Consider the following 19,981-nt stretch of genomic DNA (forward strand, 5'->3'; position numbering starts at 1 on the left):
TTCTAAAGCCATCAGGCTGGAAAGCTGCCCTTGGTTGGAGAGGAATTAAATGATTCACCTAAAAGCAGCTGGCAGAGCCAAGCATTACCCTGACCCCTCGCCCCAGCATGGCAGACACAGGGTGGGTGTAGGCTCCACGAGGAGAGGAAAGCTGCTGTAAAACATGTGAAGAACAGATGTAGTCTGAAGGCAGGTCTTGCCTGAACACCACTGTACACAAGCCAGTAGCCCTGTCTGGGCTCCTTTCCCCCATAAAGGCACCGTATAGTGTATATACAATTGTATATTCACCCCCCCAGCGAGTGCAATGCTTTGCTCACTGGACAAGCGAGATGCTCTGGTGCGCTACAGCAAAGACGGGATAGAGGGGCTCCGTGAAGGTCTCCCTGTGGGAGAAAAGGATGGTACAGGAATCGGGGTCGTAAAAGAGCACCTCCCCTCCCACAAAGTCAACCAGCACCCCGATCTCAGCCGGAGACTTGATCAGCTCCACTGCCTGCAGGTGACCGGCATGCAGGAACCTGAACTCCTTGTCGTAGCGTGAGAAGACCCAGGAGGCAACATTGAAGCCCAGGCGGACTTCATTGCCAGACCCCTTCCGTGGCAGGGAGCTGTAGCAAACCCCAAGCTTGTAGGCACAGCTCTTCTCCACACTGATCTTCCACGCGCAGACTCCTGAGTGGAAAGCTGCAGTGGCCAAAGCATTGGGCCAGTGGTCAAATCGCTCGGGGCAGTCCAAGTCCACCTTTGCTTTCTTGGGGCTGAAGGTCAGGGTTTTCCTGTCTTCTGACAGGCTGAGGTGGGGGCTGACAGTTTTCTCATCAATGTGAATCTCTTGTGAGCCTGCAAAAGAAGCCACACGGTGAGCGCCAGCTCAGTGGCCCCTGCCTGAACCACCCAAAGAAGTCATGGCCATCAGAGACACAGTCTGCTCCCCTGGGGTGACACGGCATCGGGGGCTCAGGCTCAGGCTGGGTGCCAACACAGCAGCTCCCCACAGCCTCCTCTCTCAAGCCAGGGCCAGAACAATGCAGAGACTCATCAAAGCCCAGATTTCACCAGACACCTCTCCACCCTTGCACTAGAAGTCCTGCAGATTCAGAGATGCTGCTGCTCATCTTACTCTGATCCTGGCCCGAATCCCCACAAAACAGAATTCAGCAGGTTCAGTTCATCCCACTTTTGGGAGAGACCCAAATCTGAGCCCCATCCCTTCCCACCACTACTGTGGGTGAGTAGGACCTGGCTTCTCCTCCCCCAGAGTCAAGAGCCTGCGAAAGTACTGTTTGCAGAAAACCTGCAAAGCAGGTAATACAGGAATGAGGAAGAACAGAGAGGGCTGGGCAGGGGAAATCCCTTTCCTCCTATAAAGCCCAAGTCATCAATCAACCCACCCTGAGCACTTTTGGAGCAGCTGCAGGAGGTGGCACCAGACATTAAACATTAGCACAGCCATGACTCGATTTGGTTTTGCTGTGAATTAAGGGGCTGCCCAGCTGCCCTTGTGCCACAGCACAAACCCAGCGAGCTGCAGCCCAGGGTGAGAGCCAGGTTGGCTGCAGGACACCTGCACCCGCTGGGGTCTGCTCCACTTCAGACCCGCGGGCTGACAGCACCCAGCACTGCTTGCCCTGCCCTGGCTGCATGCTCCCCCCACAAGACCCCTCAGCAGTTCTGCAGACCAGGTGCAGTTATTCAGCACTCGTACAAGTGTTTCACTTGCTCTGTAAACTCATGAAGCAAAGAGATGAGGCTGACGCCCAGCTGACTCACCTGCTCCTGGGGAGACCGAGTTTCTACCTGCAGGTGCTCCTCCTTGCCCTGTCTTCCCCCCACCCTCACTTCATTCTTTTTAGGTCTTAAACCACCAAGGAAACAAGGCTGGAGCAGGTGAGTCATTTGCTCTCCCAGCCCTGCCACCAGCAAGAGCTCTACCGTATCATGCCTGCTCCAGCCATTTCCCAACCACCCTCTACTCGGCATCCAGCACATGGCAGGATGAGGCCCTTAAAGAATCAAACCATTACACTGCACCCTGAACAGGGTTGTCCCAGAGCCCGACCTGCTCCAGCACCTATGCAGACCCAGGTCAGCATCACTCCGACCAGCAAGCAGCACCGAACAGCAGCAGTGCTGGTCAAGGGGTTTCCTAGGGCTGCACCTGCCCTGATGCTCCCTGGCAGGAGACAAGCCGAGGCTGAATTATCAGTTTGCACAATGTGGAAGTGCCGCACATGCTTGCACGTTAGGTGGAAGCTATTGTGGGCAACAGCAAGCAGAAAGAGAGCTGAAGACAGCATCCCCTTCCAGCTGAAGCAGACAACCTCATTTCTTTGATGATTTATTTCACTGAGCAGCAGTCAAATGCTTTGCAGTGTGCCTGCCCGCCACGCTGTGCCCTCCGTAGGTCTCCGCAGCTGTATTTGCCCACGCTGCCTATTTGTAGGTTGACTTTCCAGGAAGCCAAACACTGCTATGAATTCATAGAAAATGGAGCAGTCCAAGACTTCATCTTCCTCTGACAGAAGAAGGGCACTAAACCTCATATTGTGCAACACAGATCTAACCTAGGTATGGGGTTGCATTCTGGTGTTCGTGTACAGGGGATCATCTGCACCAGGAAATACCACCCTGATGACACCCACATAACTTCATTGTGGAATTATGATTCCAGGGCAGCATCTGAGGGAGAGGAAGTGCTAGCAGAGTAACTCAGATCAGCAAATTTTCCCACACAGACAAGTGTTTTGTCATGATTAAATCTGCCCTCTGGATATTCCCATATATTCTGATGAACAATTCCACTGGGAATTCATCTCACCCCAAAATCTCTTTTCTCTGTGTACAATACCCATCAGAGTGCCCTTGCCACTTCAGAGAGACGAGGGATGCTGAGTAGGTAAGTCAACATGGTTAACATCTCTGTCAAGTATGTATGTGTTAGCTGCAGCACATTTTACTACTTTTAAAATTCCAAGTTCCCATTTCCAAACTCACACATCTGAAATTAAAATCCTCATAGCTAGACTCAGACACCAAGGCGGAATCCAGACCCAGCCTGGTCCCTGTCACCATGCGGCAGCCCAACATCTCAGTCAGCTGGGATGGCTTTAGTCTGTGTCACCTCTGCAGAGGGTCCTCCATCAGGTCTCCAGCAGGACAATGTGGGTGGCCATGACCTGAGATCCCTCCCAGAAGGGTGCCAGGAGATTTACATCATCTCTCGGTTTAAGGAGGAAGCTGCCAATCCCAAACGTAAGCAAAACAGAAGCCTGGATGCCAAGTAAAGACATCAAAGGAATCATGTTTATTTTTGAGAGTGAAATGGAGGTTCTTTTGCCTGCTGGTTTCCAAGTTTTTGAGAGGTGACAGGGGCAAACCATCAAGGCTAGGAATTTACTCTTTTCAAGCAAATAAACAAGATTGCCACCTGTTCAACTGCCTTTGGGAGGAGAGACCACCAAGTGAAACATGGTATTACTGTGTCTTAATGAAAGCTAGGACTACTGCAGTTAATATTAAATCTCTAAGGCTAGGTCCTGGGTGGACTATGGACTAGTGAGATAAGCAAGGATATGGCAGGCATCCTCAGCATGCAATAATGACACGTTAAATGTAACCACAACAACAAAAAAAACCCTAACACCCAAACCCCAAGCCAGAGTGTAATAATAGCACCAACAGACCCATAACTAGGAACAAATGCCTTAAGAGTCATTACATTTGACAAGGATGCTATTGGGAAAAGAATCCATAAAAAAAACCATGTCACAACAAAGAGACTTAGGGAAAGGTTTCCTGCATGACTTAATAGCTCTGAACATCTGCTGAGAACCTGCTTGACTTTGCCAATGTACAACTGCAGGCGTTTGCATGACTGCCAGCACTCAAAGACTCATAACAGGGGGAAATTAATTGCAAAGTGAGAGCAACACCAGAGTTTGCAGTAGAAGAAACAAATGATGGTGTTGTCTGGTATGCGCAGATTCTCAAGCTAATATTGGAAGACACAAGAGCAAAAAAGCCACAAAAGCCAGAAGCACACACCTTGGAGAGGGACCTGGAAACAGGGAAAAACTGTGCATCAAGAATGAGATGAGCAAAAATCAAAGGTTAATGCAAAAGTTTTGGGAAGATGACCCCAGGGATTGTTCATGAGGTGGCACACGGGACAAATGTTTTCAAATTGTGAAGAATATTGCCACCTTTGAGGAACAAAAAATACATTTGAAATGCTCTAACAATGGCCTGGAAGCAAGAGTAAAAGTAAGTATTTCATAATCAGCAATTCAAGCAGATCACAGCCGGAAGAAGAACATCTCTCCCTGCTCAACAGAGCCGACACCAACCTGGTAAAACCATACCCAGAGCACGTCACTGGCCTGACAAACGCCTCCAATGGAACCTCAGCTGTACAGCAAGAGCTGAACCAGATCACAATGTCTCTAACAAACCACCAGCTCATGCACAGCCACAATCTCAGCTTATGATCAGAAAGCTACTGCATTTACTCACTTCTCATTCCAGCACGACAGGGCGTCTCACAGACGCCACGTGGGTGAGTTCACCCTCTTTTATAATCACCAGCAGGCCAATGCTAAACGCGATAAAAAGGAATTTCTGTGACAGATATTTCTACGGCAGCATCAGCTTCACTGATGTCACCAAGTGACCCAGGAAACAGCAAAAGAAACCAAGTGACGTTAATCAGAGTTGATAAAAGACACAGCCTTTTTAAACCGTTGTTCTCCTCTTAGCCATAACCAGCTGCTTTGAGCCACCGTCCCCCCTCCCAAACCTCCTACAGCTGCTGCTGCCCCCCTGGCTGGGGAGCTCCAAGGAACTAGCAGGGGCTGGGACAGCAGAGGGGGCAGGATGTCCCAGGTCCTGGGCAGGACACAGCATCAGGATGTTTCTTTGGGCAAAACATCAATGAGCACACAGGAATCCTCAGAGAGCATGAGACCTGACTGAGACACTGACCTGCGATGCAGCAGAGAACAGCAGAGGCCCATAGTCGATGCAGCAGTGGACTCTGAACACAGGTCTGATTAAAATTTAACTTCGAGGACTCCTGTGGCTGTAAGATTCCCTCCGCCACCTCTGTCCTAGCAAAGGAACATAACAGTTATTTTGAAATACAATGACTTACTGACCAGTGCAGGGATCATTAGGAAGTATGCCAGAAATATGAGCTGGAGCAGTTGCAAGAGGAGCACTTGCTGCTGAGAAACTGCACTGGGGGTTTCTGGACAAAGTCTCCTCCCAAGTGATACTTCCGGTTGCCTTTGATTACAGTCCCTTCTGAAAGGACCTCAGTGTTTCAAAATACAATCCCAACAGCCTAAGCCAACAGCCTCCTCACTCAGCAGACAGAGATTAAACACGTCTGAGAGCGGCCATCAAGGTACAAGAGGAGCACAATGAACAAGCTGCAGTGAGAGAATCAGATTTCCCTCTTTATCAACAAACCCTCGCTGTTAGAGCGAAGGGGGATACAACAGCAGAACAAGCCAGGACTCCGGGTTTCATACAGCATAGCAAGGAGACTGAAGATTTGCTGGGTTCCTGTGGCCTGCAGTACACACATGAACTCATGGTTCTAAGTAAAGGCTCTGGCACTGGCTGCTGGTGATGTGCTGTGGCCAATTTCTTACTCTCTACAGGCAGGTTCCAGGCAAAAATACTCCTGAAAGTCCTCTGGGTAGCAGAGTCCAACCAGTGCTAGCTAGCACCCCTGCAGCAGCCACAGAAATGAATGCCTGTAAAAATGCAGCCACCAAGCTGCCTTCTCAAGGAAGGGCAGCCCAATGTTACTGATGATGACTATCAGAAATGGTGACACCTGCACTTGGTTCTCCCCTCCATGCAATCTCTCTGTTGGGGAAGGAGGCAGCGCGAGTGCGGAGCTTGGGTGCACTGCCCTCCGGGTGATGCTGTGCCAGCAGCCCCCCAGGCATGGAGCACGCCAGCTTTCCAGGTGGACCTCCTGCCAACAGGCCAGGGACAGGCTTGCTCCATCTCCCAGGGAGCCCTGTGGAATTTACTAAGGAGCTGGAGAAGGTCTCCTGTAAGCAAGGGCCAGTGCATCTGGCAGTGCCTCTGGGGAGACATTGCACATGGAGCATTTCTAGGTGCCAAGACTTCTCTGTCTTGAGCTGCAGCGCAGCACATGAAGCAGAGAAAAGAGGCATGCTGGCATCTCTGTGCTCTGTCCTTGTCCTCAACAAAAGCAGCATGAGGGAGGAAGAGGGGGTGTCACCTGCTGCCTGAGCAATGGCATACTGCTCACAGCAGGAGCCACAGGGGGTGCAGGCAAGCTTGGAGCAGTGGTCAGGGAAAGGACCAGGAGAAGCCAGGTACTAACCTCTCGAAGATCTCTTGTTCTGCACGCTGGGGACAAGGAGAGAAAGAGTCATCACAGCTGAAATCCTCACAGATAAAATCCCAAACACAGGCTAGGGCACCCAGGACCCAGGGAGCACTGTTCTCCTTCCTGACCCAGAGAAACCACTCCTCACCCCAATGCTGGCCCTGGGGAGCAGGGGAAGTGTCCAACATCCATTTTTTTCAGCTGCAGCACTTTCAATCCCTGACTCAGAAAAGGAGTGGGAATGGCTGAGGGCGATACATCTCCTACATCTAGCTAGTGGTAACGTCCGCTGCAGCAGTGGGACTGGGTGGCTGGGTGACAAATGCTCAAGGGCATGGGAGCATCCAGACAGAGCTTGCCACCACTCTGCTGTGCGTGCAAGCAGTGTGAGAGCAGAAGACTGCAAGTATAGCTGGATCGTCTGGTGCAAGCAAAACACGTGAGAAAGCTGAGGCAGGTGGAAAGTCTCAGACCCACAAAGAACTAGCTCTGACCCCATACCGTCTGGTAGACACCAGCCTGTCTCTACCTGGGAGCTCTTACTGCTGCACCCTGCCTTGCCCAGAGTGTGAAAACCCCAGCCCTGAGGTTCCCCCGCCTCCCCCACCCCATTAGGGCATGCTGCAAGAACATCCTGTGCTTCCTCATAGACACCAATACCAACACCAACAATCCAAGGCGGAGAATGTATGATCCCTATTTCCCCTCCACTACAGGGCAAGAGGAGAAATTGAGGGTCTCGGTGTTTTCTGCCACAGTCATCTGATGGATCTTGCTTTCCAACCTCTACTCTCTACAGTGTGGGCACAGCCCAGCCAACTAAGATGCTGGGGCAGGACAGAAACTGCATTCTCCACCGAAGGAACAGCCGTCTACCTTCTATCCATGGGATCGGTTCTGTTTGCCAAGCAGAGCTGCTGCCCCTCTCTTCACAAAGTTACATGTAGCAAGCAGCGGCTAAGAGCAAAGAAAAGGAGGTGCAATGCCTACCACTCACGTCTACAACGAGAGAAATCGCTTGGGTAAACTGAGACCACTTAATAGTCAGAAAACTGAGCAAAGGGAAGCACGGGCTGCTTTGCACAGTAAATATCCCAAACAGAGGTATGCCAGACAACAGGGCAGACCTTCAAGAAGAGCTGCAGGTGCTCCCAAGGGTCACGTTTTGATTAAAACTAGACAGAACACTAGAAAACTCATGGCCCAACTGACTGCTGTAAGGGCAGCTCTCAACCCGTAGCTGTCCTGGCTATCAAGACTAAGGACATCTTGAGAGCTAGCAGCTTCAAGCCAAGAGCTTGGAGACCTGAGCCTGGGTGGTTTTGAACCTCACTGCAAGCAAAAGCAGAATCGGGCAGAGAAGATGCTCTAGGAATCACCATGGTAGCCTGTCAGGACCAGGTGACTGAGGTTCCTTCAGCTAGACCTGCAAACATAGATCCTGTCCAACTCTGCCTCCTTGTTGTCAGTGTAGCAAGCTGCTGAACACCGTACTTAAGTCCCATAATATCCATGATAAAAAGTCTAGGTCACTTCTGGGCTGACTGACCTGTCCCTCGGTACAAGAAGCAGTACTCACCACCAGGCCTTGGTCATCCACGTTGGTGATCATGTCCACCAGGTAGGTTCGGAGGGCAGCCAGCTTCTGCAAAGCCTCAGTCCAGTGCACCCGCTGGGTCAGGATGCTCTGGTGCGCCCGCTCCTCCTCCGCGTGCACCTTCTCCAGCAAACGCTGTTCTTCATTTTCACAGGCATTCCCCACAAAGATCAGCCTCTGGATTACCAGCTCTCGGGCCATGTTGGCTGCGTTCTGCCAGAGCAAGGAGAGAGGAGAAACATCAGCCTTGCTCCAACCCCAACAAGAGCACCAGCCCCTTCTGCTGGCTTTCTGTGGGCTCAGCTGTTAAGATTAGTCTGTTAATTGAGCCCAAGCCACAGTAATCATCACGATGCATGCAGAGGTAAATGGGACAACCAATCCCAAACCTGCCTACTGCCTCCTGGCCTAACCCTGGTAACCTAAGAGACAACCCGTGAGGGACCAGAGTCCTATTCCTCAGCAGACCTTCCTCAATTTGCTATTAGTGAGAAACAGAGCCACAGCAAGAACTGTCTTTTGTCCTCAGTGACAAGTGAGGCACAAATAAAATCAGGAATTGATAAGACACTGGTCCTCGTTTGATGGCTGTACACTAATACCAAGAAATTTATTGTTTGTGTACATTTTTTAGGCAAATGAAGCAGGAATCACAGGTGCACCCTAGCACTCCATTTGCACAAGCTGTGGCGTAGGAGGGGGACAACCCTGCACACCAACAAGCCCCACAAGAGCTCAGTATCTCCACCAGGAATGGCAAGCATGGGAGCACATGGGGTCAGCACGCTCCATACTGCGCTGGGAGAAGGGGCTGGGACTTACCAGGACACCCTGGTCCCTGGCAGGCAGCACCTCATCCACGTGCCGGGCAATGGCAGCGCTCTGCAGCTGGAGCCGCTCGCACCGGTCCACAATCTTGTTCTGGAACACAGAGCAGCGGGCAGCATGCAGGCCTCCACGGGGCAATGGCGGCCCTGAGCTCCCCGCTCAGCCTGCCCAGCCAGCGCCCACCAGGCCCCCCCCAGCCCCATGCCTCCCGGGCTCCTCGTGCACCACCCCACAGAGAGCCCCCTTCCCCATGGGGGACACCTCAGGTGGCCCCACATCCCACCAGGACCCCCACACAGCCCCATACCCTGCCCACTCCCCACAGGCAGCCCCATTCCCATGAGGGACCCCTCAGGTGGCCCCACACCCCACCAGGGCCCCCACACAGCCCCATACCCTGCCCACTCCCCACAGACAGCCTCCCCCCCCCCCCGTGGGGGACCCCTCCCATGGCCCCACACCCCACCAGGGCCCCCACAACCTGCTCGGCACCCCATAGAGAGCCTCCTTCCCCACAGGGGACCCCACCAGGCACCCCACACAGCCCCACAGCCTGCCAGGAGCCCCCCAGAGAGCCCACATCCCCACGGGGGACCCCTTGCGTGGCTCCACACCACACCAGGGGCCCCACAGAGAACGCACCGCCCCACGGGGACACTCACACAGCCCCACACCCCACCAGCGACCCCCACGCCCCACCGGAACTCCCCAGGCGACCCCAGACCCAGGCGCGGCCCCTCTCCCCCCCCAGATCCGCCCCCGCCGCAGGCAGCGCCGCACGCCCCGGGCTCCCGGCGGGCCCCGGGGACGGGCCCCGGCCCGAGGCTGAGGCGCCCCGGGGCAGGGGCAGGGGCAGGGGCCCGCTCCCCACCGTCGCTCACCCGCAGGTCCGCCGCCCGCTCCGCCAGCGGCCGCGGCCCCCCTCCCCGCTGGGCCATGCTGTGCCCCGGCACCTGCCGCGGGGGCGGCGGCGGCCCCGCCCGGGCCGCGCACACCGCTCCGCCCCGGCCGCCGCCGAGGAGCCGAGAGGCGCGGACGGGACGGGACGGGACGGGACGGGACGGCGGGGCCCGGCCCGGCCCCCGGTGAGTGCGCGGCGGGGGCGGTCCCGCACGGCCCGGCGCGGTGGGTTCCTGGGGCTGGGCCAGCCCCGCGGCAAGGATGTGGGGCAGCCAGCCCACCCCCACGGGACTCCCGTTGTCCCAATATCCTTCCCAGAGGCTGCCCCATAGCCTTCCCGTGGGGTTGCCCCAGCTATAGGGACCTGTGCTGTCCCCATATCCTTCCCAGGGGCTGCCCCGGCTATAGCGACCTGGCCGGCACCCGTATTGCCCCCGTCAGGCTCCCCCCCATCCTACTTGTGGGCCCCCCCCATCTCCAGGGACCCGGGATGCACCCATGTACCACCCACGGGTGGGTACACGGCTACAGGGACCTGCATCATTGCCGTGGGGTCACCTGGCTATAGGGACTCGGGGCTGCCCCTGTGTCCTCCCCAAAGATTGTTAGACACCCCTCTTCTAAAGGATATTTAACACCCCATGAAAATGGGGAGAGGGCTCTGCTGTGATTTCTGTGCCTGCTGCTGCGGTGGATAGTGTAGCTTCCTTATGCCATGGTACGGATTTCGCTGCAATACCTGAATGGGCTTAGGCAGCAGCCTGGGTCATTTTTTAAAAACAATTTAATAAAAAATTTTTTTTTATTTCTGTTAAGCAATGTGTTTGGGGGGAAGAGAGGATAGCAGATCCTCCAGTGTGAAATTCAGTCTTTTGGAGGTGTAGCTTTGTATGGATCAGTTGCTACAAGATCCTTGTGTTATTAGAGAGCTTTGTGATCGACCAGGTTCATGATAAACGTGTGCAGGGAAGCCTGCCAGATAGTGAAACCTCAGATGAACATCCTGCCTGAGCAACTACTGTTCTCATTCAGGATTCAGAAAAATCTATTCTTTTTTGCAGTGGGCAAGAGACAGGCGACCGCAGTTAGAGACAAGACAGACCTCCTGCTTTCCTTGCAGCCTCCTGTGGTCGCCAGCAGCTCTCTGCCGTGATCCAGCTTGGTTTGAGCTGATGTGCAGGTAGGGACGATTGCACGGGTAGATTAACCACATGAGTGGGGAAACTAACTGCTGGTTGGGAAACGTAGCAATCATCATACTTAAAAACTCAGAATTTATGTCTTAGCTTTTTCCTAGAATCTTGTCTTGCAGGAGAAACAACTTCCAGAGTTCTCCCATTGTCAAAGAAAAATCATAGAGTCATGTTTGTTCTTAAGGTGGAACTATTTGGACACTCAGTCTGATTGAAAGAAGCAAATTGCCGAATTGTCACTGCCCCTCAACTGTGAGATTTATCATTCTTCACGTCTTTTGAACATGCAAACTCATGGATAGAATAGGCAGAGATTAGCTGGGTATTACTAATCACTAATCACAAAGGCTGTCGGGATAAAATTAGAAAGGGAATCTTTTGTAGAAACCCAACCCCTCTTGCCTAGTGCTTCCAGTATTTGGTTTTCAAGTTCTTGTGGGCAGAGCCTTGAAGCAGGTTTTTTCTTTGCTGGAACAAGCAGGTGTGGGTGGGGGGGAGGCGGTGTCTGATTTTTATTGGCAAAATACTACTGTCGCGGAAGATGGTAATGCTAATGTACACCTAGTACAGACTAAATCCAATTAGTGTGTCTGGAGCTAAGAAGTCATTCGCTGTCATTGAAACTGGTTTCTGCTTGGTCTGTGACCTGTGAGGATAAGAGGGAGAGATGCTGCCTCGGCCTGAGCCCGGCTCCACCGAAGGCTCCTTCACCTGGATGGATGCTCATGCAGGGACTGGCTGTCATGATGCTGCTTGCGAGGGATGCCCTGGGATGGGGCAGGCTGGTCTCAGACTGGACAGCAAGTATTTTTTTTCTGAATGCATCTGGGTTATCAATATGGTCTTGTCTAGCCTGGACCTGGGGTTAGAGTTTGGACATAGAAGCTGCTGTTCCCAAAGTGTTCCTCAGCCTATGGAAAAACCACTTCAAGCTTTACATTGAGTCAGGCTGGTCCAGTTAAGTTCAGGCTGCCTGTGACTGCAGTTATCTTGGTCTAAAGATACAGTCCCACCAGCTGGCTGTACGAACTTCAGTCTGAAGGTGTTTGCATTCACCAGTCTAGAGATTGGGATCTCTGGAAAATATGGAAGTTAAGAGCAGATACTGGAGTAAGAGGAGGCATAAGGCACTAGAAGAATTATCGGCAGCAGCTCCATCTCTATCGTGGTCTCACCAAGCTTGGCTATTTTTAAAGCCCAGCTGTAAGGTCCTAGTAACCTCACCTCTGAAGCTGTCTCTGCTCTAAGCAAAAGGTTTGACTAGGGAGGTCCAGATGTCCCATCCTCTGAGGTTTTTCCTCTTATTCTACATGAAGTTAAGACGTAGATAGCATGTTATCAGCACCTTATCCCGTATATGTAACAAGAAGAAACCTCTCTGGATTCCCAGTAATGCTGTGTCTCCTCACCCACAGGTCATGTCCCAGCGTCAGGTGCCTGAGATGCTGATGTGATGCTCACCGCTGCTGGCTGTAGTGGGAGCCGTGCTCGTTGGCAGGGCTATGGGGAAACTGCAGAGCAAAATCAGCTTCCACACCTCCAAATACAGGTAAAACAACCCCAGATGATCTTATCTTAAGTTAATAAACCAGTTATGAGAGTGAATAGAGAACAGCAAATGAACAGAGAATATAACAAGCACGTGGTTTTAGTTTCGTTATTGAATGTATGAATCAGATCTTCATTTTTGACCCTTGGTTCTAAAGGCTGCTCAGCTTCTTTGGGGGACTGAAATCCAAAATGTAGCCAAGCGTCTAAGTCTGGCCGGTGGTTGTGCTCTGTGATGGCTAAGGCAGAGCTCTGAAGGCTAATAGCTCCAGGGGTGGCTGTTTGGCCCTAATATCCAAACTGCTTCACTGTCCCTTCAGAGACTGTCATCAGCTTTCATCAGCAAGATGAAATAATTCAGTATCTGGCAGCAAGGTGGGTGATCTCTGCCTGGAGATCAGCTGAGAGCACAGGGTAGCAGCAGGGGGGACTCAATGTGCTTGGCAAGGCTGGTGGCAGAGCAAAGGAGGGCAGCAGAGCCTGAAAGGTGTTAGTGGAAGCGGAGGCTGGTAAGATCAAAATTTCTTTTCTTCTTTGCACCACCATGGAGTGAGTAAACATCTAAATATTTAGCAGCTCTAGAGTTGGAATAGGTCTACTCCATCTTACCTAGTCCAGGAGGTGCATTTGTCCATTCAGAGCTTCTCTTCGGCTTTCTAAAGGCAGATATTGTCACCCTCCAGTCCAGCCACTGGTGCCATCTCCCAGACCTCGGTCTCATTGGGGAATGGCACCCTGACTTTGCCTTAAAGTGCCCTGCAGCTCCCGCCACTGTCTTGCTGCCTGCTGCAGGGCTGATGGCTCCGTGGAAGAGACAGGACCTGTTCGAGCTGTTCAGCAGCACAGCCCCGTGCACACCAACGCCGTCACTTCTGTGGCTGCTCTCAAACCAGACCTGTGTGTGTCAGGAGGACGGGATAAGGTGAGGCACCCAGCACTACGGGGCACAAAGCACAGTCACAGGCGGAAACATGTATTGACAGGTTAGGAAAATAAGGTTTAAATGTGAGCTTTAAACATTTCAGTGAATGGTAACAACTTTGTCAGTTGCTGAATTTAGAAAGAAAAGATAAGCTTAGAGTGAGGGCACACACTGAAGCACATTGAATCAAATTTCATAACCTCTCCAGAGCTCAGATCACATCAAATGCTCTCAACCAGGCTTGGAATCACTGGACTGGCCCTTCTCTTATCTTACCTGGCAATGGACAGGCTCTAAAGGCAGTTATATATGCTGTAGGAGCTCAAAACCAGAAGAACCCATTCCCTCTCCAAGCTTGGACTGTGCATGGGTCTTGGTATAAAATAACCAAAAACATGCATAATCCTCCTTCACCTGCTCTCCTGCTGCCCCTGCTGATTGCCTTTCCCTGCTCCTCTGCAGAGCGTGGCTGTTTGCAGCTGGAGATCTGGGGCTGCGCTGCGGCAGTTCAACGGGCACGAGCGGGAGGTCACCAAGGTGAGCGACAACTGATCAAGTGCGGTGGGGTCTCCTGTACTGTTACCTATCAGAAACTGGGGAAGCAGGAATGATGGAGCAACGGTTTGTCATCCACAGAGGGCTCACTTTGCTCTATCAGGAAGGGGGCAGGGTATCAGAATGTGTTAGGTTTTTCCCAAGGTCCCAGGGAAGCAACATGAAGTGGTAGCATCCAGACTAAACAGGGCTCCAGGAGGTTTGGACGTGTGCTTATCTTCCCCTCCAACACACTGTGTAGCAAAAATTCATTAATTACTGGGTCAAGTTTTTGATTCAGAGATGCCATTCACTTTTCTTCTGGTCTCGTTCCACTAGATTCATTGTTATTCTACAGATCAGCCATGCCTGGGAACAGCGGGGCTTTAATTTCCTTCTGGCATTCTGATTACAAAGCCAAACACGCTACTCAGAGAGCAAATGTGCAGGGGTGTATACATGTGTGCATGGCATGGCCGGTGCACCTACGACTGGGGACAGCCCCAGGGGGTCCCCTGTGCTGTGGGTACTGGAGGGACGAAGGGGGCTTCGTTCATCCCAATGCACAAAGCAACCATGCACTGGGCTCATTTGGGTTTTTAAGGAAGTTTTTCCCATAAAATTAATGGTTTCTGAGAGTGAGATCCGAGAACACCCATCCACTATGCAGCTCCCTGCTTCTGAGAGGACATGTGTCCTGCTAGCAGGTCGCACACCTGAGCTGCCTGACATTCCCCACCATGACACACACTGCCACAGTACAGGCTGCAGCAATCGCACTCAGGCTGAGTGGTTTCCCCTGGCCCTGCTGCGTTGGGGTTTGCCTGTGGCCAGGATCTGGCAGAGCAGAAGCAAGCAGGAGTCACAGCACGAGCATCAGGCAATCCGGCATGTGCACATCCAGCATGGACAAAACAGAGTTTGAAGGTCAGGCTCTCCCCAGTCACGTTTCTGCATGTCTTGGGCTTTGACATGACAGCAAGAGTGTTGTGCTCTCCCCGTACACAGCTGGTCTGGGTGGGGAGGCTAATGGGCTTCTCTCATCTTGTTCTTGGCAGGTCACCTCTGCCCTTGACTCAAACAGAGTCTTCAGTGCATCCCGGGACAAGACAGTGATGATGTGGGAGCTTCACAGGACTTCGGGGCCAAGCCAGCACTTCCCAGGACATGACCTGGTTGTTACTGGACTGGCTGTGAGCCCGGGTGAGGGACAACACGCTCCCATTCCCCAGGGATTTCTTGACAACTTTTCTTGACCTTTTTTAATGTTAACTTGTGGTTGCAGATGCTTCCCAGCTGTGCACAGGTTCACGAGACAACACCGTGTGCAAGTGGGACACAGAGACTGGAGAGTGTCTGGGCAGAACTGCTATCTCCAGGAATCTGGTAGGAGCTGCTGGTTCCTTGCATGCTGTCATGGCACCTTGCTGCCTAGTTGGGTATTTCACACATGAAGCCGTGTAGAGTGAATTTGCTCTGAGCTTGGTGCTACAAGAAGCCCTTGAGGCACTGCACAGGTTGCCTGTGCACCTGGGGAGACCAAAGCTTGAGGCTGGTTACTCCGTTCTCCAGGTAACAACAAATCCAGGACCACAAAGATACCCAAAGACCTGCAGCAATTTATTAATGCTCTGACTCAGAGCTGTTAGGAAGCACATTGTGCAGTGGGGGCTGCATTCCCTTCTGTAACCAGCCTAGCAGTGGAGCTGGTATGGCTACCATCTTCTGGTGCCCGTGGTACACCTATTTCCATGGCTCAGTGTCCTGTCGAGCTGTTGGCACCTCCCTGCCTGCAAATAACCCCCAGTAACCACACTGGGATTGAACCTGGTAGCAGAGCAGCATTGGTGGAAGCAGAAAAAACTTCATCCAACATTTCCTACTGACAACCCAGCACGAGGAGGGGGAGGATGGGAGCTCAGTGGCTGTGTGTCTACAGGCGGACACCAGCCTGGGCTGCACGCAGAGGTGGGCTTTGCTTGTCTTTTCCTCTCTGCAGGTCACACATCTGTGCTGGGTTCCTGGGGAGCCTTACGTCGCCCAGGCCTCAGAGGATAAAACAATCAGGTAAATTCTACATATGGCCTCAGAGAAGGGAGTTACAGCACACAGGGATTATGGAAGATGCCAGTGCACAAGGGGCTGTTTCTTTGGTTGGTTGTTTTTTCTTTTGTTATTTGTCATGACTGCTTGGTCTCGTGTACCCTGCTGGGGTGGCTAGAAGCCACCTTCCAGTTCACCTGGGTCTTGGAGCATGATCTCTTGCCAGGGAAAGACAGCATGGGGACACCCATGGCTGTAAGCAGCACTGGGTGGTGGCTGCAGGTAAAAAGGAGAATTTATAAAAAAGAAAGCTCAGCACAGCTGCTCTGAGTAAAGATTGATCCAGGACAGATAGATGCAAGGATGCAGTGAGGGCTTTGGGAGCTTGGCTTGCTGGGAGGAAGGAGGGGGACTGCTCCATGAGGGACGGCAGCAAGGGCAAAATGTGAGGGTGCAGCGAGGGTGTGCGGGAGGGCATGGAGGGAAGCCCATCGTGGCACTGATGCGTCAGAGTCCCCCTTCCCCACTCCTGTTCCTTCCAGGATCTGGGACAGCCGGGAGCTGCAGGTGGCACACATGTTTCCAGCCAAGCGGCACATTCAGACGTGCTGCGATGTGAGCCAAGACGGGCGGTACTGCCTCAGCAGCAGCAGTGGCTCTGCTGGGGAGGGCGGCGAGGCGACCGTGAGTTTGCTGGGCAGCAAGTCCTGTTTTTTCTGGTTTTTTCTCCAATGTCTACAGCATACAGTGGATGGCAGCAGATCAGTGCTCCAAGGATCTGCTTGCTCCCATTGGCCTTATGCTGGTGCCACCAGCCAGGGCCAGAGGTTAGTGTCTTCCTGCCTGTCCCTTTGGTAAGTCTTCTGCTCAGAGAATATCTGAGCAGATATTCTTCCTGATTAAAGCACTGGGATTTTGTTTCAGTAATGGTGTCGAGGAGCACGAGGTTCTTGCAGAAAGCCTGTAAGGGACCCCTTGCTTGAGGTGTTTCCAAACCAGGGATTCAATCCTGCAGGTTCTCAGCCCTGTGTGTGAGCACCAAGAGGATGAGACCATCCCATCCCAGGGAGAGCAGGGCTGAGGACAGGAGCAGGCTGGAGACATGGTTATCTGCCCATCAGCTCTAATGGGCTTGGGCACATGCTCAAATAATCACTGATGGTGAAAATCCTTTGGGGTTTGAAGTCCTTCAGGACTGTGAGCATGAGTCAAAGGCAGTAGACATTGTATTCTGAGGATTGACAAGGAGCTCTTTATCCAAAACCATCTTCCTTTCTTTGTAAAACAGCTCCCTGTTGACAAGTGACAGTAACAGAGCCTGAGCTCTAAATGCTGCCTGTTGCCTTGCAGCTGTGGGACTTACGGCAGACAAGGAACCAAGTGTGTGAGTACAAAGGGCATTTCGAGACCACAACCTCGTGCGTCTTCCTTCCACGGGGCCCAGCTCTCACCCCCAGTATTGCCACGTCCTCGTACGACAGCACAGTGAAGGTCTGGGACCAAGACACTGGAGGTAGGGGAGGGTCTTGCCCACTCAGTGTGCCTTACCCTGGAATAACAAAACTGCTTCCTTTGTTTCTGTCTCCTGGTGGTAATTGGCATGATGAAGCCTGAAATCTCTGGGATTTACTCTAATCCAGCTGCAGGGCAGGGTGGAGATATGCCCCAGAGCAAACTCAGGGGCTTCTGCTTGCCCTCCAGCGAAGGAGGGTGTTTGGGTGTGTAACATTGGAGGTGGTGGGTGTCCTTCCTAAACTAAAAGGAAGTAATGACAAGATGGCTTTTAAAGATATGTCCAAGTTCAGCAATGAAAGGACAAATGATAAAAATCAAAAAGAACAGAGGAACTCCAGGGCTTTCTGCAGATACGAGTGGAAAGGTGTAAAGAATAGAAGTTGTGCTGGAGGATAGAAGGCTGGTCAGCAGCTGCCCTCGCTTTGATCACCCTCTTGAAGGGTCGTCGCAGGCATTTCGGGGTTAACGCGGCTTGCTGGAGTACTTGGCAAGGGCTGAGTCCTCACCTGAGCTGTACACAAAGGCTGTTTACCTGCCAAGCCCTGCCATAGCAGCAGGCTTGTTTGTTAGCAACGTCTTGCACAGAAGGCAGAGACCGCTTGGGAAGCCGTTCAGGTTCACAGATGGGCACTGAATGCAGCAGAAGTCATCAGCATTAGACACTCCCCATGGCTAAGCACCTCTCCAAATGCACTTATTTAACATAGGATGAAAATAGAAACCTGATGATCTCCCACAGAAAAAGCTCTCACCTTCTGTTTCACTTACCTCTTCTTTCACCCTGGTGCCTGTGTATGCCGAGACAGCCACGGGGTTGGCAGCAGCTTTGTTCTGATCCTGTTGCCTTCACAACTGGGTGACCTTCGCAGCCATCAGCCTTAATTCAGGTGCTCTTGGAAAAGGTGTAAGTCCCCCTGAGTTGCCTGTATGTCTGTGTCAAATGCGGCTCTGTTAGCAGCTCAGTGTGGGGCTGGTGTCTCTGCACAAATACTGCCTTAGGATTTTTTTTTTTTAAATAATAGACACAAACAGAAGGGCTGATGTGGTGCTGGATATTGTAGATCTTATTTCTTTTTCTTTTTTGGTGATTTATCAAAACTGCATATTGAATGTAGCAGAGCCCTTAGGAAAAATTTTTCTGGACCGTAAGCAATTTGGGAGAAAAAGGCATGCTGGGAATGCCTCCATGCAAGCCCTGCAGCTCTGCCCGCTGGGGTCTGTCTGTCCATCCATCCCTGCCTCCTCTCCAGGGAAGGGCCAGAGCCCGGCCTCAGCCTGGATCCACATTAGTTGGACAATGCACAGATCCCCTGTAGGGCTTATGGGGGTGGAGGGTCTCTCTTCCAGAGGGCACATCCCGATGCCTTTGGACACGGGGATCTGAGACAGCAAGGGGTGCAGCTCAGCCTCCTTGGGTGAGGAGATGGACATGCATGGGCAGAGCCAGGAGGTGGGAGGTTGGTCTGGTCATGTCTTATCTCAGCAAACCAAGTGTCCCAGGTGACTTCTCTCTTCCATCCCCAGCCTGCCTGGCCACCTTGTGCCTCGAGGGATCGGGACCACTGGCCTCGCTGGCCGTCTGCGACAGCTCCACACTGCTCTGTGCCAGTTTTAACTCGGGAATTCATGTACTCCAGATGAGTGACCATGCAGACCCGGTGCTGGAGGAGGTGGCAGTGTTTTGACTGCAGTAACCTTCCTGACAGAGACTGCTCTGCAAGGGGATGCGATTCCCCGAGAGCTTCCCCCTGACTGCAAACATCAGGAGACCCTGCATCTGTAGGGCAGTGATGTGTGATCAGCAGGGCAGGGGCATTTTTTGGTTTCAGTTTGTGGGTGGCGGGAAGGCACTAGAGCTAGTCTAGAAGAAAAGCCAAGTCATGGATGCATTCAGGCCAAGTTCTCACTCCTGAAAGAGCAAAAAAACCAACCATGCAGGCTAGCTGCACGTGGTGGGAGCTAAGGGAGAAGATGAGCTGTGAAAAGTCAAGGGGCAGCACTGAAGGGTGCCAGGGCACAGGGCAGGAAATGCTCAGCCTCCTTCCCCTTGCTCCAGTTGAGTGGAGCTGAACGTGCTGTGACAGAAACCCTGCACTAGGATTCATACCCCAGGAACAAGTGTAAATGCAGAACATTCATTGGTGTTCAAAATTTAATCTAAAGCCAGCTAGAAATGTGGGAGCCAGCTGGGTGACTGCTGGGCCAGGACTGTCCTGTGAATGGCAGCCTCATGAGAAACACCCTGGCGGGGCTTGTCCTGGCACAGCTGCCAGGCACAAACAGTCCCTTTAGCAGACACTTCATCAGATACTTAAGAACCAGCTTGAGCACATGTAGCTGGGTATCTAGGCTTATACAAGAGGAAACTGCAATTAAATATTTTTCTGTGTTAGTTGCTGACTTCCCATCCCGTAGTATTTTCCCTAGGAGTAAATAAGAGCTAGCATACAGCATGTGGTAGATACCAACATACTACCTGGAAGGGAGGAGAAAGCCCACAACACTCTGCTAGAAAAAATGTAACTCAT

The 19,981-nt window shown here is 52.3% G+C and overlaps 2 protein-coding genes across 2 annotated transcripts; one reads left to right on the top strand and one right to left on the bottom strand.

The window, feature by feature from the left end:
* Window positions 1-316: 316 nt before the first annotated feature.
* On the bottom strand, window positions 317-9,736 carry BSPRY (B-box and SPRY domain containing). The gene is made up of 6 exons (XM_075716995.1): window positions 9,680-9,736; window positions 8,793-8,891; window positions 7,953-8,183; window positions 6,368-6,393; window positions 4,984-5,108; window positions 317-843 (listed from the first exon to the last, which is right to left on the bottom strand). Exons 1-6 carry the CDS (start codon window positions 9,734-9,736, stop codon window positions 317-319), a joined length of 1,065 nt encoding a protein of 354 aa, XP_075573110.1.
* A 2,657-nt stretch (window positions 9,737-12,393) lies between these two features.
* Window positions 12,394-19,138, top strand: WDR31 (WD repeat domain 31). The gene is made up of 9 exons (XM_009479449.2): window positions 12,394-12,440; window positions 13,232-13,361; window positions 13,824-13,898; window positions 14,954-15,098; window positions 15,181-15,281; window positions 15,895-15,962; window positions 16,481-16,622; window positions 17,289-17,451; window positions 18,978-19,138. Exons 1-9 carry the CDS (start codon window positions 12,394-12,396, stop codon window positions 19,136-19,138), a joined length of 1,032 nt encoding a protein of 343 aa, XP_009477724.1.
* Window positions 19,139-19,981: the final 843 nt, after the last annotated feature.

This window comes from Pelecanus crispus, chromosome 9 (genome assembly GCF_030463565.1).
Source record: "Pelecanus crispus isolate bPelCri1 chromosome 9, bPelCri1.pri, whole genome shotgun sequence".
Taxonomy (NCBI): domain Eukaryota; kingdom Metazoa; phylum Chordata; class Aves; order Pelecaniformes; family Pelecanidae; genus Pelecanus; species Pelecanus crispus.